Genomic DNA, 24,105 nt, shown 5'->3' with positions numbered 1-24,105 from the left:
TTTGGGCAATTTTGGTAAACAATAAGAGTTAGAGTCACGAAACGATATGTTACTCTTAAAATATTATATATTTGTCATGTATCTTTCATTTTATACCTATCGCCACATCTCCGCTACCACCCCAGAGCTATAAATCAAGTTAATAACCCCACTTTTATTGCCAACCAATTTAAGCCAAAATTTTAATGCAATTGACTTTTTCAGTATACACAAATATTTTATGATACAATAAGATATACTGTAGTAAATTTCATCAAGATCGGTTAAAACAAAACCAACTGCGCAATTGAATAGAGCAGCATCTTTAAGAATATACATGTACACACACATTCATGCGCGTCTGTTTCGCATTTTAACAGCATGGTTATTGCGACTTTTTTCTGTAATGCTATTTAACTTCCTTTTTTATCATAAGTGCTTTACTAAAAATTTTGACCCAAATCGACAAAATGGCAAGGGGTTAGTTACATGACGTTTTCTTTCAAAATCGAGGTGCGAAAATCGAAACTTTTTCGATTTTTTTTTTTTAAGTGGCGGAGATATGATGTTCTAAAACGACAGAACTCCGCGCGGAGATATGACCTTCCAAATCGTCACGATTTTTTTCAAAATCGAGGTCGGTGCGTAAATTGAAAGTTTTTCGATGATATTTTTTTAAATATCTCGGGTAAATAATGTCTGATTTTAAAATGTTATACCTTTTTGAATGCGTACGGATCCCTACCATCAATCGGATCCCTACAATCAATCAATAATTCAAACAAATTAATCATAAATGGGTAAATTCAACCTTTTTGATGATTTTTTGGAATATTTCCGTCAAATAATGTCCGATTTTGGAATTTTTTTTACCATTTTTGACTCGTAAGGATCAGTTCTATCGATCGGAATCAAAAACGAGAAAGAAGAGCTATCTTCGGCACGTCAAAGATCTAATACCCTTGCAGACCCTTCATAATGCTGTTGATGCTGATTAAGAATATATATACTTTATGGGGTCGGATATGTGGAGACATATCGCACTTATTCCGATGGCACAGCTTGTTGCGCTGGCGGTACCGGTGCTGGCTGCACATGTTTATCGGCAATGCGGTGTAAAAAGCGGTCCCTCGCAGTCGTTCGGGCAGGTCTTTTTCTGATTGGGAATCTCCTTTAATTTTGGTGAAGGTTGGATTTTTGCTCTGCAATATTTTTGATAACAGGGTAGGTGGATGTGTGCGTGGCTGGTGTTTGACTTTTTCGTGTTGAAAGTAAGTTTTTTATGAATTCAACTCCGGCATGTAATTTGACCGCGTTGTCCCAAATGATGACATTTTTGCTGTTTTACAGCTTCAACAACTCCACACCGCTTCGCCTTGCACTCATCACACTCTACTCACTGCGGTTTTTTTTGTTTGGTCTCTCGTTGATCATGAAGTTCCTTTTCCACTTGGATATTATAGATGGCCTCTTTGTTGGCCATGTGGTTCCTTTTTCACTTGGTCTACTGCCTCCAGGCAGGGATGCGTGACCATGTCACGGTCGCCATGTAATGTTTGGATTTAATAATGATTTTACAAAAGCACGTTAGTGCTGTTTGACTTGGGTTTTGAGAATGATTTTATTCAAAGTTAAATATTTCGCTTAACCTATGGATACTTGTATATAGTTATGCTGTTATTGGTTAACAGCTACAAAGAGAGGGAGAGTGAGTAGCTTGCATATGCCTGTGTAAGTGAGCATATATGTTGCTCATGGAATGCACTCAGACGGAGCATGGGAAATGCAGGGTAAGCAGCTAGAGAGGCTAGTGACCTGCGCCGCGTAATATGAGCCAGAGCCAAAATATAAGGTGGCTCTGTGCTTGCTTAATGTATAATTGTTATTGTATGCGACAAAGTGCCGCATACTTTATATTTATATATAGGGTGTTCTTTTAAGGCATATATACACGACATAGTAGATGCTAGTGATGCAGATCAAGAATATATATACTTTATGGGGTCGGAGATGCTTCCTTCTGCCTGTTACATACATTTGGATTTTGCACAAATACAATATACCCTTATACTCAGGGATCAGGGCATCCCCTAGTCGGGAGCTTCCGACAAAAAGCTCTTCCTTGTTTTTTTTTTTAATTGAATGGAGTGATGTTTTAACGCTGTTTTTAAAGAATTAAAACACATCACGGCACAATTAGGCAATTTGAACTAAAAGCTATCATAATATGAAGGAAAAAACTAAAACAAAAAAATTCGTTCTCCTTTTGAAGCGAACAGACGTGCTTTTTATGTGCCCCCCAGCCTGTTTTTTTTTTTTTTATTTGATGAAACATTGGCATTTTCATTATTTATATTTTATATTTTTTTATATATATTTTTATATTATCTGTTTGCCTTCCCGAATTATTTTTTTATATATCGTGATTGAATGCTTTTGGCCTGTGCATTTTTATTATTTAAATATTGTTTCTTTTAGATTTGTGATCTTGTGCATTTCTGTTTGTGCGCTTGCGCTATTAGCTCTGTTGGTAAGCTTCTTGCTGTTGTTTGTTGTTTATGTTTACCTGCACATTGATTTTCTGGTGAGCAAGTTTTCGTGAGCAGGCAAGAAATCTATAAATAGACTACTCTAGCACTCTCGCACTCTCTCACCTTTTTTGAACTTGGGCTTTGATCTGTTTGTACTTTTTGGCGCTTGTTGGTGCTCCATACGCTCATAATCTATTCTAAAAAGCTCTCTTTTTATAATATTGTCTGCTTTAAAAAAACTTGCCAAATACAAATTACGGCAAGTCAATCCAGCATACCTTGCTGGCTGTCGTGGTAATGTCGTGCATTCTAAATGTGCGGGTTATACTTGTCTAATGGGGGATGCTAGCGCCAAAAGAAATGGGCTCTGCAGTGGACAATAATTCCGTCTCGAAATGTGTGGCATCGGCACTAGAAAAACCAGTTGAATTATCCGTGCAGTCCGCTGTCGTATGTGTTCCGAAAGGGCGACAGCAAGAATTAATTTTACAACAGCCGCTAGAAGGCTCCTCGTTCGGACTACCGGCTGTTGTAGGTACAACAGGCTACAGTGTTCCCACTATCCTACCTGTAGCCTCTAGTCGGTATTCCACCGAAATGACATATTTTGGTTTCTAGGCCCCACTTCTCCCCTCACTTCTCATCAGATGATGTAAAAATCTTTATAGAGGCAAAAATTCAAGCCCCAGGTATAATGGTGGAGACATTTAATTATTGCGTCCTTTAAAATAAGTGTTCCGCCTGAAATATTTACTGATATTTGTTGTAAAGAGTTTTGGCCTATTTCTAAGGGCGTAACAACTTAAGCTGTTGCGTCAAAAAACTAATTTCTTCTTTCGAGCTTGCCTACTAGAATGTTAGAGTTCTTAAATCCAAACTTATTATTCCTAGACCCTTAAGCTTTTAACTTTCAAATTATCGCACTCACTGAGACCTGGCTGAAACCGGACATCGGAGGAGTACTAGCGGTTAAGTCTGCTCTTTCGTCGGAACGCATTAATCTTTTCACTTCACAGTCTGAGTTTGGAAGTTTTCCAATATTTATATCATGTTCTTATCAAACTCATCATAATGCTATCAATTTTACCTCCACCCTACTTTCTGATAAAGACTTCTTAGTAGTTCTTGGGGACTAAAATCTTCCAGATGTCGAGTGGTCATCGCCATCTGACTTAAGCTTTCTGTTGCCATCTTCGTCAAACGAATTTATTGATGGTCTAAATAAAATGTCCTTACAGCAGGTTAATCGTGTGCGCAACTCAAGCTACAGATCTCTTGATCCTACTTTCGTGTTGGATTCATTCAACGGTGCTCTGCACAGAATCAATCCGCTTACTTTTCTTGAAGAACCTTTACATCCAACTTTGAAAAGATTTGGAATTAGCTGAACGTACGCATTGTTTCCGAAAGGCTGATTTTCATCAGCTAAATGATATTATTTTGCAAGTCGACTGGTCCCAACTGTACAATTGTGCAGACATTGATGTTGCCATTCAACTTTTTTATGATACCTGGTAATCGATTTTTGATGTCTGCGTTCCTCTTGATCACCCCGCGAGGCCGGATAGGCCTCCCCGGTTCTCAAATGAACTTATGAGGTTAAAAAACGTGAAGTCGAGGTGTTATACAAAATTTAAGAAATCGGGAAATCATTCCAATTTCTCCTGATCGAATTTTTCACTCAAAATTCCATCTGTTATAAGGATAACCTTCGGCGTTGTCGCCTTAAATTTTCACATAATCCTAAGCAAATTTGTAAATTTGTGAATTCTAAACGAAAGACATCTGTTTGCCTTCTTCAGTTAAGTTTGCAGATGAGAGCGCGAACACTGATCCAGGCATAGACGATCTGTTCGCAAACTTTTTTCAAACTACCTAGGTATAAGAAAAATCAACCTTATCCTTATCAATTACAGAGGTGAAACTGCATCTTAAATCCCATTATTACCGAAAGTTCGCTTCTTAGCGACCTTAACACTATCAAGCCGGTTTATTCACTGGCTCCTGATGGTGTTCCTGATTGCGTGCTTAGATACTGCCCTGCAGAATTATGTAATCCTGTTTTAAACTAAACACTTCATCTTTTCTGACCATTTGGAAGGAATTAAACATCAGCCCTCTCCATAAGAAAGGAAGTAAGTTTGATGTTGAAAACTATAGAGGTATTTCAAAATTATCCGCTATTCCTACAGCTTTTGAGAGAATTATAACTTCACAACTGCAACATTTATGTAGTTCTTTTATTTCACCTTCCTAGCATGGGTTCGTAAAGCGTAGATCTACAACCACTAACCTTCTTGAGTTTACTTCGTTTGTAATTGATGGGCTTAAGAAAATAATGCAGACTGGCGTCATCTATACTGATTTCAGTAAGGCTTTCGACTCTGTCAGCCACTCCTTGCTGCTTCATAAATTATGCCTTCTTAGCTTCCCAGTCAATCTTTTGAGCTGGATTTCAGAGTATTTGCTTGATAGAACTCAAAAGTTTGTTTTCAGAAATTCGTTTTCTTAAAGTATTCTGGTGACTTTCGGTGCTCATCAATGTAGACATCTTGGCCCGCTACTCTTTACTCTTTTCATCAATGGCCTTCCCTCCATACTGTCTTACTGTCGAGTATTAATGTATACTGATGATGTAAAATTATGCCTTGCATATAAAAATATGGCAACATGATATATATTACAAGCAGACATTGATGCGTTTCAGGTTTTGTGTCTAGCCAACCTTTTAAACTTTAACTGCTCTATAGAAGCCCTCTATAGAAGCCCTTCTATAGAAGCCCTCCTTAATTGGTTTCTTACATCGTTGATAGCGTACCGCTCGAGCGTGTTAACAGTATTTTTAATGAAGTTAACGATCTAGGTGTCATCCTCGATCATAAGCTTAAATTCGACTCTCATGCTAAGGCTGTAATAATAATGCCAGAATAGTTATGCGTTTCATCAAGCGATGGTCAAAGGAATTCAACGATCCGTACACAACAAAAACACTTTATATATCTCTGGTACGACCTATTCTTGAGTATGCCTCATGTGTCTGGTCACCACAATGTGCTATCCATCAGGACAGAATTGAATCAGTTCAGAAACAATTCTTGCTGTTTGCCCTTCGTGGGTTGAATTGCAATCCTCGTGTCATTACTTTACGATTATTATTATTTTACGAAATCTGTAGCATTGCGCTCTCACAGCCGAGAGAACGAAAAAGCTAAGAATAGAATTTGGTCTCATCTTCGGCTCTGTGACGGCCGTGTAGGTAATTATGCTTGTATGCGTGTGAATATACATACATAACAGCATATTTGAATGTGTTGTTATCCACTGCTCTGGCAAAGTCTCTGGCTGGCAAAGAAACAATTTTCTTAGTTTTTAAGCGCAGATCACGACCTACCCTAAATTTCTGTTGATATATGAATGCATTTTGTGTACTCCGTACAAATAAATTTGTATTTTTAAGTCGATGCAAATATTTATGTAATTTTTTATATTTGAAATTATTAACTAAATTATTATTTTTTCAAAGAAACATTTAATTATTTTTTTTTTTTATTTTATTATTTTTGTTGTTCGAATTATAAAGAACAAAGTACGCAGGGAACACCGTGAGGAGACCATTATAACTATAATGGGGTCATAACTAAATATGACCTTCGGGTATTTTCTGCGGAGCCAACCTCAGTACACAAAATGCATTCATATATCAACACAAATTTGGGATAGGTCATTATCTGCGCTAGAAAACTAACAAAATTAATTTCTTGCCAGCTAAAGCCAGAGCAGTGAATAACCACACATGCATACATACTTTAAAGTTCTTATGCATGTATAACTCACGCATACAACCAAAGGTGCACGCACGCTATTGGCTGAGACAAGAACTTTTCTCGAGCATACACTAAAAGAAAAGTGAAATCTTTGTGTACAAATTATATAATTTCTTAAATTTTCCTGTAAAATTATTTGCTAATATCTAGGGTAATATATCATTTAAATAAAGCATGCATTTCATGGATAAAGCACTATCACTTTGCGTCGATCGTTAGTTCTAAGCTTTTCGCTCAATGTACTTCGAAAACGAAGCGACGCAAAGCAGCATCGACCAGCTTTGCTGAAGGCAGGCTGGCGACTAACCTCGTAGCTCGTGTCAGCATCAGCGAGCCGCGACTTCGGCATTCGTTCGTCTGGTCTTTGGAGAACGAACAACCAGTCGGCAGGCATGCCGTGCGAAGCCTCAAAGCCCAGATGAAAGGCCAGGCTAGAAATTTTGCATCGCATTCAAATGTATGGGCGTTACTCATCTTAGTGTTAATATTGTCTTTGTAAAAACGCATTGAAAACAGAGAAGACGCAGACATATAATTAATCAAGGAAAATGTTCTCAAGCACCGTGGCAGCTAGCGCAATGTGCATAAATTTCTGTAAATATACGCACACATTCATTTATATGTAATTCCAATTGTAATTGTATTATGTCAGCTTCCATACAACATATTGATTGGATAGATAGTCCACACAATTAATGCGGTCCCACATCGATGGTCGCAATGTTTTTATTTAATAGAATAAATACACATTTATTTCATTTATTTTTTTTTTACGTTTTATTGAACAAGTTTAAATATATGTAGCGCAACTATTCAGCGCACCAAATCCTCAGGATTAAACATGCCCTGTCAATTACAAAAAATAAGTTTTTCAATGGTAAGTATCGAGAAAAAATAACTTACACGTGCTCGTCGTAAAATAGAGTCCTTACTGGCATCGTAGGGATGATCTTTTGATGGAATTTCAAGAACTGCTGGTACTGGTGAAGTGTGTGCATCGATTATGTGACGAATAAGCTCAGCATATGTTTGATTTATCAAGATTATATCGATGTCATCACGTTTTAAAAAACGCTTAAAACAATCTTCAATTTCGCTCACTGCAGTATCTAAATAAAAGAAGTAAAATAGAAAAATTAAGCTGTGAAATACATTAGCAGAAATACATATCAACTCTGTCATGTACATTTAAGTATGAACTGCACAGCTCAAGTATTTAATTTTTTTTTTAAAAATCAATTGTCGAATTGATTCATTCATGCCCGCCTGTCAGTCTCGCTTTACATTTTAACGCTAAGTATGCTTAATTTTGACGCATCTATTTGCATAGATATAAGCAAAATGTAATAATTTCGCCGTTGGAGCACAATGTTTTCTTGATGTATGTAAGAATGATTTCTTTTGAATTCCAATGGAAGCATATGTAGAGTGTGTTTCACTTTCACTCGTTGCGCTGTGTTCTTTTGTGGAAGTTATTAAAATAAACGGTTGTATTGGCAGATAACTTAAAGCGCAGGCATTTGCTGTATGCATGTGTACACATACATTCATATGTGCAGGTTCTATTTGAAATTCAATTGTGATAATATTGCGTTTTAATATCTGTTAATATGCGAAACAACTATTTATATTATCGTTGCTAATTATATTCTGAATCCATTAAAAATCGGCACAAATTTTAAAAAAGATCATTTCTGTTACGCACAGATCAGATTTGGTAAAAGAGTAACTTCTGACGAAAGCATTTTTAATTGTTTGAACTGAATTAGCTAAAAATCTGTCCTATTTATACCGTAAACCCATTTAACCGACTTACGCTATCAAAACATAATTAAAACTGAAGCCGTGTCACTCTGATAACATAGAGTAACAGGATACCAGATTTTAGAATAAAAAAATTACAAAAATAAAAAAAAAAAAAAAACTGAAGCCCTGAACTGAGGAATAAGCTACCAAAGGGCATAAGCAACAGAGAAGGATAAGCAACAAAACTTCAACCCCAAAAACGAATCAGCCTAAACGATAACGCTGCTCTTGCGACACATCGATCCCATGCATGGTTGGTTACCGCCGCTAACCTTTGTGATCAGGATGCTTAACTGAAACATTCGCTGTGACAGCACTATAGATGTAATTATTAGCCAATGCGAAAGTCAATTGTAAAGTACTAAATTACTATGTGCAAGAGCACTCGTAGGCATGTCTGTTTGTCGTTTATTTGTATGGGCGAGTCAATAGGCCGATGTGGAAGGGCAACCACAATTTGCGAAATTAATAAGTCATTTGTCAATTCGAGTTGACGGCACAATGTGCCCCACCAGTAGTTTATGGCCTCGGCTTGGTACGCAATCGGGGTTGGGTAACAGCCGGGTGCCCTATCCAGCTGAAGTTTTATACCGGCGTTAACTTCTACAAATAGGGTAATGTTGTGTCCGACCGACAAGCATTTAATTGGTAACAGGAGGTTTCTGGATAAGCAGTGTCAATCATAGGGCGATAGTCCTGCGCGTTGTTTTGGCTCAGTGTAATGTGGCTCCGTAGAGGAACACACCTACGTTGTAATAAGTTTTTCCATTTCCATGTAATCGATATAAATCAACACCAAAACTTTTTTTAGAAATGGCAACTACAGATTTTTTCTTTTTGTGAATATTCTATGGCCCACAACTGAAAACACACAAGCTATTTAAGAATGTGTGTGGCCAGAACGGCACTGCTGAATTTTGCAAGCTTAGTGTAGTATTTGAATCAAATAAGCAAGTGTGGCTATCCAAGTACTTTTAGCCATATTGAATAATATCTTTGGTACTTCTTTTCTTTTTCTGATATAATTTTTAATTTTTTTATATTGGATTCTAATGCAATCATTACCAAATCTTTCTGATCTCAATGCACTGGGCTCTGGCTTTAGCTGGCAAGAAATTCATTTTGTTAGTTTTCTAGCGCAGATCATGACCTATCCCAAATTTGTGTTGATATATGAATACATTTTGTGTACTCAGGTTGGCTCCGCAGAAAATATGTATTTCTTAGTCGATGCAAATATTTACATAATTTCTTTAAATTTAATTAATATTATTTTTATTCTCCAAATAAGAAATAAAAGAGTGATTTGTTCTTTATAATTCGAACAAAAAATAATAAAATAAAAAATAAATAAAAATTAATTAAATGTAATTAAATACAACAAATTCGCACTTTTATTTCCTTAATTTATTTTGTATTGCTTAAAAATAATAATAATTTAATTAATAATTTCAAACATAAAAAAGTACATAAATATTTGGAGCCAACCTCAGTACACAAAATGCATTCATATATCAACAGAAATTTTGGGTAGGTTTGCCAGCCAGAGACTTTGCCAGAGCAGTGGATAACAACACATTCAAATATGCTGTTATGTATGTATATTCACACGCATACAAACATAATTGCTTGCACGGCCCTCATAGAGGCGAAGCTGAGAGCAAATTTTATTTTTAGCTTTTTCGTTCTCTCGGCTGTCAGAGCGCACTGCTACAGATTTCCTTTTCGTTCTCAGTTTTCAAAAGCATATTGTTGTATGGCGTTACTCATCTTAGTGTCTATATTGTCTTTGGTAAAACTAATAAATGCCGAGTTTGGTCAAGATATCTTGAAAAACAAAATATTTTTTCATACAACAAATTGATTTTTGACCGATCGTTCCTATGGCAGCTATATTAAATAGTGGACCGATCTTAATATGATATGCATATAAATGAGGAGTATAGGAAAACTAATAAACGCCGAGTTTGGTCAAGATATATTTAAGATCCAATTGTTTTTCCATACAGCAACTTAATTTTCGACCGATCGTCATATGTGCTGCAAAGTTTCATAAAGATAGCTTTAAAACTGAGAGACTAGTTCGCATAGAAACATACAGACGGACATGGCCATATCGACTCGGCTGTTGATGCTGATAAAGAATATATATAGTTTATGGGGTCGGAGATGTCTTCTTCTATGCGTTACACATTATAATACCCTCTGCAAGGATATAATAAGACTATCTACTTGATCAATAGCTTAGAATAGAACACTTTATCCGAGGGAGAAAAGACAACGAGGAGAATATTTTGTAATGCTTGTTATAGTCATCACAGAGAACCCTGAGCGGTTCATACAAAGCATAATTAGTTGAGCAAATTGAAGCGATAGGGGTACAAAATTACGTGTTTGTCTAGTAGGGATAGAAAAATTGAATTGACTATTCAACACGGGCAATTTCACCAGTAATAAAATTATGAATTCTAAGATTAATCAAAGAAGGAAGGTTAATCATTTGAAGTCTGCTGGAGTATGACGGTAGCCGCACACGAGGATTCAAATTTTAGAAATAGTGTTAACACGCTCGAGCGATACGCTATAAAGGATGTAAGAAACCAATTGAGAGCAGTTAAAGTTTAAAAGGTTGGATAGACACCAAGCCTGAAACGCATCAATGTCTGCTTGTAATATATATCATGTTGCCATATTTTTATATGCAAGGCATAATTTTACATCATCAGCATACATTAATACTCGACAGTAAGACAGTATGGAGAGAAGGTCATTGATGAAAAGAGTAAAGAGTAGCGGGCCAAGATGTCTACATTGATGAACACCGGAAGTCACCAGAATACTTTAAGAAAACGAGTTTCTGAAAACAAACTTTTGAGTTCTATCAAGCAAATACTCTGAAATCCAGCTCAGAAGATTGACTGGGAAGCCAAGAAGGCATAATTTATGAAGCAGCAAGGAGTGGCTGACAGAGTCGAAAGCCATACTGAAATCGGTATAAATGACGCCAGTCTGCATTATTTTCTTAAGCCCATCAATTACAAACGAAGTAAACTCAAGAAGGTTAGTGGTTATAGATCTACGCTTTACGAACCCATGCTAGGAAGGTGAAATAATAGAACTACATAAATGTTGCAGTTGTGAAGTTATAATTCTCTCGAAAGCTTAAGGAATAGCGGATAATTTTGAAATACCTCTACAGTTTTCAACATCAAACTTACTTCCTTTCTTATGGAGAGGGATGATGTATAATGTATGTATGAAGTGTTTAGTTTAAAACAGGATTACATAATTCTGCAGGGCAGTATCTAAGCACGCAAGCAGGAACACCATCAGGAGCCAGTGAATAAACCGGCTTGATAGTGTTAAGGTCGCTAAGAAGCGAACTTTCGGTAATAATGGGATTTAAGATGCAGTTTCACCTCTGTAATTGATAAGGATAAGGTTGATTTTTCTTATACCTAGGTAGTTTGAAAAAAGTTTGCGAACAGATCGTCTATGCCTGGATCAGTGTTCGCGCTCTCATCTGCAAACTTAACTGAAGAAGGCATGATGTCTTTCGTTTAGAATTCACAAATTTACAAATTTGCTTAGGATTATGTGAAAATTTAAGGCGACAACGCCGAAGGTTATCCTTATAACAGATGGAATTTTAAGTGAAAAATTCGATCGGGAGAAATTGGAATGATTTCCCGATTTCTTAAATTTTTTATAACACCTCGACTTCACGTTTTTTAACCTCATAAGTTCATTTGAGAACCAGGGAGGCCTATCCGGCCTCGCGGGGTGATCAAGAGGAACGCAGACATCAAAAATCGAGTACCAGGTATCATAAAAAAGTTGAATGGCAACATCAATGTCTGCACAATTGTACAGTTGGGACCAGTCGACTTGCAAAATAAGATCATTTAGCTGATGAAAATCAGCCTTTCGGAAAAAAACGCGTACGTCCAGCTAATTCCGGTTCTTTGATAGGGACTTGGATTGGTAAATCAATCATTTTTAAAGTTGGATGTAAAGGTTCTTCAAGAAAACTAAGCGGATTGATCCTTTGCAGAGCACCGTTTAACGAATCCAACACGAAAATAAGATCAAGAGATGTGTTTCTGGAGTTGCGCACACGATTAACCTGCCGTAAGGACATTTTATGTAGACCATCAAAAAATTCATTTGACGAAGATGGCATTAGTAAGCTTAAGTCTGATAGCGATGACCACTCGACATCTGGAAGAATAAAGTCCCCAAGAACTACCAAAAGGTCTCTATCAGAAAGTAGGGAGGAGATAGATTTAATAGCATTAAAATGAGTTTCAGATAATTCTGCCTGTTACATGCATTGGCACAAATGCATAATACCCATTTTACCCATTTTTAATGAGTTCAGGGTATAAAAAAAACTTGGCTTTCGCTCAAGAGAACAAGTAAATTTCCAGTCTATTGGAAAAAATAATAAAATTTGTTATCAGGAGGCGGGGTTAGCAATGTCTAAGCTGGCCATGCATGAAGACGTATGTACATACATATATGTACGCTTATGCGCTCATATGCACATGCTTACATATGCATGCATGTATTGCCATCTTAATCCCTTTCGAATTTGTACAAGAACATCTTCATATCATCTTCAGAATATGTGTATGACACCGTCTATCAAATTACTTTTCAAATTTTTCATCAGATTTTTTAAACACTATTTAAATAAGTATTTCGCGGAAAATCAAAGGTATAAGTTTAATTGAGATTCTCTTAATCACATTTTAATAATGTTTAAAATAAATATAAAATTTATTTTTGAGGCTTGGCGTATTACTAGAAAAAGATAATCTGAAAATGACAACTCATATATGACCTTCGAGTCGACTTGAAATGTAATTGTATATTTTAGCACTCTTTTATTTCTTAATTGGAGAATAAAAATAATATTAATTAAATTTAAAGAAATTATGTAAATATTTGCATCGACTTAGAAATACATATTTTCTGCGGAGCAAACCTCAGTACACAAAATGCATTCATATATCAACACAAATTTGGGATAGGTCATGATCTGCGCTAGAAAACTAACAAGATTAATTTCTTGTCATCTAAAGCCGCAGCAATGAATAACAACACATACATACATACTTTATAGTTCTTATGCATGTATAATTCACGCATACAACGAAAGGTGCACGCACGCTATTGGCTGAGACAAACACTTTTCTCGAGCATACACTGTCCAAAAAGAAAAGTGAAATCAATCGATGTGTGCTATTTTCTTAACATAGTTATTGCGCAAGATGCGCCTTGTGTAAAAATTATAAAAGTTCTCAAATTTTCCTGTAAAATTATTTGTCAATATCTAGGGTCATATATCATATCAATAAAGCATGCATTTCATGGATAAAGCACAAGCACTTTGCATCGATCATAACTTCTAAACTTTTTCGCTCAATGTACTTCGAAAACGAAGCGACGCAAAACAGCATCGACAAGCTTTGCTGAAGGCAGGCTGGCGACTAACTACGTAGCTCGTGTCAGCACCAGCAAGCCGCGACTTCGGCATTCGTTCATCTGGTCTTTGGAGAACGAACAACCAGTCGGCAGGCATGCCGTACAAAGCCTCAAAGCCCAGATGAAAGGCCAGGCTAGAAAATTTGCGTCGCATTCAAATGTATGGGCGCTACTCATCTTAGTGTTTATATTGTCTTTAGCTCAACCATGTTTAGTTCAAAATGAAAACACATTTACTAAGAGCGTAATTACTTGCATATGAACATTTACCAATGCAAACATACATTTGAACGTGCAAACATATAAACGTACTCCTCCGGAAGTACGTCGTTTTAAGATCGACAAAATTAGATAGTTTTAAGCTGACATAATCTCGATGTGATGAGAGTTATGTCGTTTTCAAGTCATATCGCCGAGCGAAATTATTATAATTATATTTAAAGCGACATTATCTCATGAAACTTTTTGCCAGAAAAATGAAACGTAATTCCGCCGTTGAAATGTAGTGGGCGGAGATATTTCGGCGGAGGTATGAACGTCGCTGCGCAGAAAATTGTATTGAGCGTATAAAATAGACAGATATGTCAAAAAAAGGATAATTTTGCTTCACCTTGGGACCTGTCTCACAAAAAAATTAAATTTTTATTTATTATTTAATTATTTTCTACTTTACACCCATTATTGCGTCTGTTTTCGGTAACAAGCATACTTCTGAAATCAATTTTCTACCCTACCAATTTTTTTCTAAGACGCAATAACAATAGCGAATTCGTAACTATACAAAATAAGTAAATTAAAAAATGACATTTTACTGGCACAATAAGGTTTTTATTCGATTTATTTTATAGTTGTTCCCCATTTTTTAACAACGCTATTAGCAGAAGCATATGTTGTCAATTATCGATATTTACATTCATAGATAATTATTAGGTAAGAATTCAATTTAATGGCCTTAACAATAAATAATTTGAAATATGAAGAAATATAAGAAACCTCTGAATCTTAACGAAAAATAACCTAATGGTTGCATAATCACGGGAAAAAAATGTCCCCGCGAAAGTTAAAATGAAATAAAACGAGAAAGAAGGGCTATGTTCGGCACGCCGATCTAACCTTTTTATAATACTTATATTGCTTTGCCCGTATCTAATAATCAAAGGGAAAGTAGTTAATAACGAATATGGTTTGTATATCTTCGAAAACAAAAAGTTGTTTATATAAGAACCTACTTTTCGGTCGATCGTTCCTATGTCACGTTATTATTTAGTATTCCGATCCAGCCGGTTCCGACATATATACTGCGTGCAACAGAAAGGAGCACTCCTGCAAAGTTTAATGAGGATAGCTTTAAAACTGTGAGAATAGTTCGTATAGCAACGGACAGATGGATATGACTATATCGAATAGCTATGCGTTCTTGTACTTAAACAACTGTCGAGCGTTGCTAGATGTTAGTCGCTCGTTTCCTCTGCCAATTAAAATAATCGTTATGCAAAGCAGTACAAGACTCAGCCATCCGTTTTCTGGTCGAAATACGGTTATCTGACGAAAGAAAATTTTATATGTGTCGCTCAGACGGAAAGACTACAATGTGTTGTAAACCAAATGCTTACGAGAAACGGAAACTTGCAGTTGAACAGATTGACGAGGAAGTGATTGTAAAGGGCTGCATGTCTGCTGCAGGTTTTGACGATCTGTGTTTTTAGATGGGAGAACGGAAAAAACTGTTTATTCAAACATAGCATAAACTTGCCATCACATACGGCTCATATTGTTAAAATGTGTCTAGCATAGAAGACGACACATGTCCTGCCACATTCGCTATAATCTTTAAATCTAAACTTGTTTGAATATTTATGGAAGAAACTGGATAGGAGGGTCAAAAACGGTCCATCTTCGATTAAACTTAGCAGAAAATATTGTTGGAAAATTGGAGAATTATCGGGGCGGAAATGGCCAATGAGTGACAAAATGTTTGGAGGTTTTTATACAAAAATTGAAAAAAAAAATTAAAATTATGCTAGATACATAATGTTTAGTGAGTTTTGTAGGAAATAAACAGTTTTATATGAAATTTCGGAAGGATTTTTGTTACCGGTAATAACTTATTTACATATGGATGTGCCTGAGTAGGTTCTATCGATAAGTAAATTCACGACAGCAAATATTGTAAAACATGTATGTATATAAGCACTTTGCTTACTTTTATCAACCACCATAAAATTTGGATGACGATTTTTATTGATTTCACCAACGCCACCAAGGAGAAATCCCACACAAGTATCCTAAAAGAATAATTGAACACATATCTTAGTATATGTACATACATGCATATATGCATATGTAGTTACTACTGCATAGGGATTTAAAAACTTTATCTGCTCACCTCGTCCCCTATAACAGAGATTAATTTTCCTTTGATTGCCGAATGCAAAGCCATTATACCTATTTACGTTTAACGTTACTAAATCAGTGTATGGTCTTACACCAAGTAAAATGTCAGCTGACGAAAGTCACGAGACGACAACATAAAAACACCCAAAAACGCCTTATCAGATAAAAAATACACGGTCCCCCTAGTGGCTAGTATCAAACAGTGCGTAGTACGCTGACCATAATTAATGCATGATGAATAGTAATAGTATTAGAAATAGTAATAGAGATAAGATCTAATACTATTGTGTATGTACATATCGTACTGGATATTTTATTATTAATTTATTATTAATATAATATATATATCTATATATATATTTTATGCCGAATTCAAAAGAAATCAAGCTTTGGAAAATTCTTGGTAAACATTTTAAGACTAAAATTTGTAAAAGCTTTCTTTTCGGACGAAAATGCACCAAAAGACGGGACTTTGTAGTATCCAATCTGCAAGCTAACGATAATCAATAACCATAGAATATATAGAAACAGAAAATCAATTAAATATTTATGGTTTATAAAAAACTAGGCCGATACGCCGTAGTGCGTGAGTTAATTTAAGCGCGAAGTCGCTGGGCTGACGTGCCTCAGTGAAAGCCGAATTAAGAACTAAATTTACAAAATATTCATCAAAATTACCTAAGCTATTGTGTGCTTTTCACAACGGCCGCTAGAATGCTTAGCTTGCGCCTCGTGCGCTGCCGTCGTGCAAGAACGTCCGGCCCAGAGCTATGTCAGCATCTGTGGCTGGTGTAACGTTGCATTTTGCTGACCACTGATAACTCGTAAGAACATCCGGCTCAGTGCTATATCAGCATCTGGAGCTGCTGTCGTTGGCCTCTGTCAACTGCTCCCCTTTTAAGTTAAGGCCGTCCTCGGCCGCTTCTATCTCGGTGATCGCTTTCTTAATCTCCTTGGCCGACGTCATGTTTTTGGTGAACCGGTAGGTTCGATGCAAATTACGGTGCAACACACAGCACCCAACAAGAATGCTATTATCACGCTGTAGGCGCTTCCAATTTCGTCCTTGACTTCCTTGATGATCTCCAGGTTACCTACATTCAAGCGACGAAGGTAAGGGAGACTCAGCACGTCTTGGTGGGCGGTGACGTTCAGAAGGGGAGATGCCACGATGCCGTGAAACTTACTCTGGACGTGTTTGCGATTCAAGTACTTAGTTTCGTTGATCAGAGCCCAATTATTGAACGTGATTATATTCGTTCCGTGAACCCAGGTCTCAGTACCGTTGTCAGTGCAAACTTTAGCAAGCCGATTATTGATGATCAGAATTCCGCCACGGACCCATGTGATCGGGTTTAAGTGACTCGGCTGCATTTGATAGTTTGCCAAGCCACGAGCATGCAGCTCTCTGGCCCAAGAGCTGGTCGGTGACAGTTGACAAAAGGTTCCTCTTGGCGTGGAAGCGCAATCCTTAAGGGCAAGCGCTTGATCTCCGCACACAGCTATAATGTTGTCGTCAATTTCTAGCATAGCATTCTCATGTGCAACTGGATACAGCATCACCTTTCTGCAAGTCATTTTCATTTTCGGGAACTTAATGATAAAGTGAAGGGCATTAACAGATTGTAATACTTTCACGGACGCAACGGAGATAAGGTCAGCTATTGAAGTGCCTGTGGATTCATCGATCCAAACAGATTTCAAATCTGCGGGATTTAATATATTTGGGCTTATGATATTCATTTTTATAAGGGTAACAGCGAGCATCAAATTCTGCATTTCCATCAGCAACATTCAATTCCGAGCGAAAGAGTTTCGTATGAATGCCCGGAATCTATCTGATTCTTTTTTTGCAGTTTTTAGTAATGTGTTGACACTTGCAGTGAGTTGATTGATTTATTCTTGAACTTTTGTGTTGATACTGTCTGTTGTTAGAGTTCACCAACTGTAATTTAGTGAATTTGATGTTCTCGAAGTCACTGGCGTCAGGTGTTCCCGCAACTTCTTTGAGGGTTGTGCCAATCTAACAGTGGCCCAAATGTTGAAACTTGTAGTTAAATTCAAGATGCATAGAATCGATGTTTTATTTCAGCTCTCGCCCTACTTAAGGTTGTCGTTGTGGACCACCGTCCTTCCAATGAGAACGGTCGTACCAAGGTCTGCCTCTACGATCCGTTCTTCATATAAGAGCGTGAGTTTATTGCCAAGCCTGTGGTTTCTTTTTACTAGTACTTTTTCGCCTTCTTTAAGGACTCTTCTCTGTCGCTGGTCGTTCAGCCTATCCCGGAGCGCATCTTGTGCACTCCTTAACTTTGCTGATATTTCCCCTTCAGGTTCGCCTGAGGGCACATGGAGGGCATCAACAGGTCTCTTGATGATGACCGAATATGTTGTCTTGTTATACTCAATCGTGGCTAGCATTATAATTTCGACTTTCGAATTTCGACTGAGTCACTGTCTTTTCGGGTGCCTATCGCATTTGGCTGGTGAGCAGATTCTACACCTTTCCGCAATTTTCTTAGCCAACTTCGCCATATTAGGAAAATAGTATTCTGATAGCACTTGTTTAACATTTTTTTGAACTGATCTGTGCGCTCTATTCGACAACGAGAATTTCTCTCCTCTTATCAACGTTGCAGACATCTGCAACTCGGTTTTTACAGTGCCATAACTTAGTGCTTGGAAACATGCGAACTAAGCCATCCTGCACCTCTGTGTGCAGGTTGCAATAGAGGACATTAACTGCATTTGGATTAATCAAGTCAAAGAGATCATTTAGAAGGGCTGTGCGATCAGTAAAGCTCACTTTATGACACCTCTTGTCCCCGAAAAGAGTGAAGGTGCGTTTGGTGGGGACGCGAGCCTCTTCAATGACAATTGGATTTTGGAAACAATTAAGTGGCTTTTCGGTTGACTCATTGTATAGGTCGAGGACAGGTCGCTGTGGACTGTGGCTGCGACGGAATCAGTATTCAGCCCGTCAAGAGCGTTGATCTGTTGTCGCGATAGCGCATCAGCAACTTAATTCTCCTTGCCTGGCTTATAAAATATTTGCGCATTCGTTTCGTTCATGCGCGCCTTCCATCTTTTAATTTTGGCGTTCGGGTTTGAAACAGAAACGGCAAAAGTTAACGGTTGGTGGTCCGTGAATATGTTAATGTCTTTTACCCCGTATAGGTAGTGACGTAGCTTGCTAAGAGCCCAAACTATAGCCAAAAGCTCCCGCTCTTTGGTGGCGTAGTTCACCTCCGGGGGTTTCAATGTTCTGAAAATCGCTGAGATGGGGCGACCCTCTTGAGAAAGCACTGCCCCTATGCTGGAGCGTCTGTCGTTAGATCAAACGGATTCTTAAAGTCAGGGTATCTGAGCATGACGTTTTCTGATGACAAAATGTTGCCTAGCTTTTGAAATGCGTGACGCTGCAGCTCAGGGAATTCTACCGGGATGTTTCGCGATCTATGTTTATTTACTGACCTATTCTCGCCCTTTAAAAGATCAGAAATGGGTTTTGCTATTGAAGCAATGTCTTTGATGAAACACCTATTGTAACTAGTCTGTCCTAAAAACGATTTGATCTCGAATATATTTTTTGGTTCCAGGAAGTCCTGAATCACTTTGACTTTTTCAGGATCCGTTGTAGCTCCATTACTAGTTACTATGAAACCAAGAAAACGTTCGTTATTCTTAAAAAAACGCGATTTTTCCTTGGAGATTCTCATATTTGCCTTGTACAGTCTCTTTAAGAGCCACTCTACCTGTGGGACATGAGAATTTTCGTCTTTTGAGAAGACGATGACATCGTCAACATAGACATAGAAAGATTTGCCAATTTGCTCACGCAGTATGTCGTCAACAGTTCTTTGGAAGATGCTGGCCGCATCCTTCAACCCAAAGGGATAGTATTTAGCTTTGCCAAGCTTTTCCCCAAAATCATTGGAATGTTAGGCATTTGGTATCTGTCTGCGATGGTTTTCTCGTTAAGTTTGCGAAAATCCATTACGAGCCGCATATTCTAGTTACCAAACTCTTCCGTCCCCTTCTTGCCCACCACCCAAATGGAGTTGTTGTAGGGGGAAACAGATTTTTTGATGATTCCGTTCTTCAGAAGGCTTTGAATCTCTTTATTAACGAATTCCGCTGCTCCCAAAGGATAGGGGTACAGTCGGACTCTTCCGGATCCTCGAACGCTCTATGTTTGCTTTTTAGCATTTTTAGGAATGCATCTTTTACAGCATCGGGCGCGTCGGCGCAGTCAACATTGGTAAAGTTAACAGCCGCGCACCTGTAGAATTCAATTTGTTCAGTTTATGCGCCACATTTCAGTTGACCAGAAGAAAGACAAAACGACAATCCTGCTTTCATGAGCAAGTCGAGCCCCACAAGTCCATCAAAAGTGGACAGGTCTGGGAGTAAGAAAAATGTGGCAGTTTTGCCGAACAGAGATATAAGGCACTTATGAGTGATCTTCGTGGTGCTGTGTAGAGAATGGGTATAGAAGGAAGAATTTACTGGGCACACACCTTTTAAATTTTTATGTGGTCTGATATAACTCTTGGAAGCGCCCGTGTCGATGAGATATCTCATCTGGGTCCCTGCTACTCTCCTACTAATGTAGGGCAGCAGAGAGCTTCCCCTAAAAATTGAGAGTGTCTGATTCATATCCGCTACCATTGTCCTCAGCAATTTGCTGTTCTGCTGTTGCTCCAGAGCTAGCATACGAACCTGAATCTTGATCAGGCTAGTGAGCTGTATGATTGACTCTCTGCCTCCTCTGTCCGTTTAAGCTCCCAGACGTGGCCGTTCTTTTGTGTGCTTGAGGAGCGCTAGAGTTAACGTAGCTGGTGCTTGCGCTGGTTGAAGAATTATTGACACAGATGGATCGACGTCCATTGGTATCTATGACTCGCCAGCTTTGTTCCACCTGCCACTCTGTTGCTCAAATTGACTTTGTTGCTGTTTCTGTTCTTTTGTGAAGTGAGGATTTTTGGAGCCGCTGGGTTGCTGATCCCCCTGCTGTTGACCCCTATCTTGCTGACGGACCTGCGGCCTCGGGGTCACTTTTCTTCCCTATCTTCTTGCCCTTAAGCGAAGCTAGCGCTAAGGCGCACCTCTCATGGTTTGCCTCTACCTCTTGCGCTAGAGCTAGGGCTGTCGGTAAGTCCTTAGGCTTTGCCGCGTACAGGACATCCGTCAGGCAACTCTTTAGGCCTGAGACAAAAACACGCAACGCATTATCTCTGAGCTTCTTGCAAAGCCCTTGTGCCATGCTTCGTTCGTAGTACATGTTGACCTTATTGATGAGAAGAGTAAGCTTTTTTCAACTTCGTATTGTAAAATTGTTAATGAGCCCTGTCTAAGGGTGCTCATCTCTTGCTTTATGACGTGAATGCCTCTCTTATCCCTGTATGTGAAATCGAGACGGTTTATTTTGGCATCAAAATTCATTACTGTACCAAACTGATCAAAACGCCGTATGGCTTGTAAATTTTATTTGCTGTTATCGCAGCTTGTCTCCAAGAGCCGGATTTCTCTGGCACCCCCGTAAATTCTGGTAAGCATTTAACGGCGTCTAATGGTTCATTAAATTAGACGTCGTTTCTGATTTCCACCCTCTCGAATGCCTGGACCGGCGGTGTTTCTATACTACTGGCAGATATTCTGCCCACCAATTCTTGTATCCGAGCGTTTAAGGAAGCCCTCAGTTCTGCATCTCTAAGCTTCAATACTGCTCTCTGTGCTTCCAAAGCAGAGGCCACTGCAGCCTGCACCAAATCCCTAAGCTTCTCAGGCTCCATTCCTATTTAACACCTGTTGTCAGCGATTTTTTGGGGGACGGCTTCCCTATCTAAGGTGGTGGAGTTGTCTGACTCAGTACCTCTGTACCTAAGAAACGAGCTGTTCGTGAACTTTACTGTCAACAATAATAACAACACAATTTCAAGGGCAAATCAACAACAGTGAATTAAATGAATGCTGACCGAAGAGAGTTTATTAAAAAGTTGATGAATAAGGTTTCGTTCCAGAAGTTAATCATGTAGGTGGCTCTTACGTGTTTCTTCTCCTCTTGCCATCTAATAGTGCCGTTGAAGTCATTCACTAGTATAAGTCCATCGTCGATTTCCTCGATCTTCGAGACATGATCTGCATTGCTTAAGCCACAGAGCGCTTGCTCTCCACTAACTAACTTAGGTATACGATTATTAGTGTTCAAGTTTAAAATTTTTGAATTGTAACAAATTTTAATATTATGGTATCTTTTACAATTGTTGTTTATGCCATAGATAGTTTTATTACAATGAAACAGTTTGTTAAATTCTAAATTTTTAATATTTTTGTTTTTCACTACTGGCGTTTTTATAGTATTTTTGCATTCTTTTTCTTCTAAATTTGGAATTTTTATACCCTGAACCCATTAAAAATGGGTATAAGGGTATATTGTATTTGTGCAAAATCCAATTGTATGTAACAGGCAGAAGGAATCATCTCCGACCCCATAAAGTATATATATTCTTGATCAGCATCAATTGCCGAGTCGATCTAGCCATGTCCGTCTATCTGTCCGTCCGTCCGTCTGTCCGTATGTATGAACGCAAGGATCTCAGAGCATATAAGAGCTATAGACTTGAAATTTTAGATGTAGGTGCTCCAGTTCCCGCGCAAATAGAGTTTATTTCCGATAATCGAGAACTTACTTACTTACTCCGTTTCCAAGCAATCGATACAAAATCGATACAGATATCCTGTTTTTTGGGCGATTTTGGTAAATAATAAGAGCTAGACTAACCAAACTTGACATATAGCTTCTAAAATAGAATATATATGCATTTGATGTTGGAAGAAGAGGGTTTAGGGTATCCCCTAGTCGGGAGCTCCCGACTAGAACCTCTTACTTGTTCGTATTGGTCTGGGTCTGTAGTCACGTTTCTGCCGAAGAATATATCTAGTGGTCGTATATGGATTTGTTAAGTAGTTCTTCGAATGTTCTGTGTTCTGTGTTCCTGTTTTCTTTTGTTGCATCTCTTTTTATCTGATAGTGTTGAATGAAATCTTTCTACCTGACCATTCACTGTGCTTTTATAGGGTGGTGTTTTATAAACTTCCTGCATCATGAAAGTGATTGAGGCTGAATTAAGTGATTTTTGGTTATCTATTACAACGGCTTTAGGTACGCCAAAATAAAAAAGGAAGTGGGTTTTTAATGTCTTCCATTGTCCTAGATTTGATTATTCGTCCCTAAGCTAATTTCCAAAGTTTGTCTACTACCGTCAGTACTAAGTTTTTTTCTGTCATGTATATGTCGATGTGGATTGTATGCCCTGGGTATTCGGGGATTGGTGTTTCTTTTAGTTTTGGGTTAATGGAATGCCTATCGTATTTTTCTTCTTTACAAACCTGACACTGTTTGACTAATGGTGTTATTCGTTGCTTCATTTTTAGGAAATATAATCCTTCGGACAATTGCATTTTGTTTTCTAGTGCGTTGCGGTGAGCCAATATCTTCTTATCTTGCTCTGTTTCATTTGTTAAAACTTTTACTTGACACTGTGTGAATGTAATCTTGAAGTTACTAGAATGTTGGGGATATATCTGCTGAATTGGGTTCAATTTTTCTTCTGAGGTTATTATTCCGTTGATTTGGGATGTGTTTAGATGAGCTTTCAGTAATCGTATGCCTGTGGAATGTTGGGAATGGGATATGGAATTCGTAATAAGTTTCGTTGGCTCTACTGAGAGATATCTGCTTTTTGAATACGTTTATTGGAGCTTCTATGCTCGGAATTATGTTGTTCCTTGAACTGTCTGCACTGTGCTGGGTGGAGGCAACTGATCCAATATTATTGATCACAGGGATACGTGATAGCGCATCGCCTACAATGTTACCCCCACCTGGCTTATAGAGGAGTTTGTAATCGAACTCTTCTAGGTAAGCTTTCCACCTCTTTATCCACGCGTTGCCGTTCCAACTGCTAAGAGAGTGGGTTAAGGGTTGATGGTCGGTGTATATTTTTACATTCGCTTTACCGTAGAGGTAATTTTTGAGGGCTTTTAAGGCCCAAATTATTGCCATTTCCCTTTCATTG

General features: G+C 38.0%; 1 protein-coding gene across 2 annotated transcripts; it reads right to left on the bottom strand.

Moving 5' to 3' along the window:
- Positions 1–7,026: 7,026 nt before the first annotated feature.
- Positions 7,027–16,176, bottom strand: LOC6636756 (V-type proton ATPase subunit F 1). 2 transcript variants are annotated; one of them, XM_002060177.4, is made up of 4 exons: positions 16,017–16,174; positions 15,834–15,915; positions 7,238–7,443; positions 7,027–7,180 (listed from the first exon to the last, which is right to left on the bottom strand). In XM_002060177.4, exons 1-4 carry the CDS (start codon positions 16,068–16,070, stop codon positions 7,148–7,150), a joined length of 375 nt encoding a protein of 124 aa, XP_002060213.1. In that variant the 5' UTR covers positions 16,071–16,174; the 3' UTR covers positions 7,027–7,147. The 2 variants fall into 2 exon arrangements, with proteins under 2 accessions (XP_002060213.1, XP_032296692.1); XM_032440801.2 differs by lacking the exons at positions 7,027–7,180; positions 7,238–7,443 and adding an exon at positions 14,860–14,953 and having other exon boundaries at positions 16,017–16,176.
- Positions 16,177–24,105: the final 7,929 nt, after the last annotated feature.

This window comes from Drosophila virilis, unplaced genomic scaffold, assembly GCF_030788295.1.
Source record: "Drosophila virilis strain 15010-1051.87 unplaced genomic scaffold, Dvir_AGI_RSII-ME tig00001170, whole genome shotgun sequence".
Taxonomy (NCBI): Eukaryota; Metazoa; Arthropoda; class Insecta; order Diptera; family Drosophilidae; genus Drosophila; species Drosophila virilis.
The sequence above is the reverse complement of the archived record's forward strand: the minus strand, read 5'-3'. Positions and strand labels throughout refer to the sequence as shown.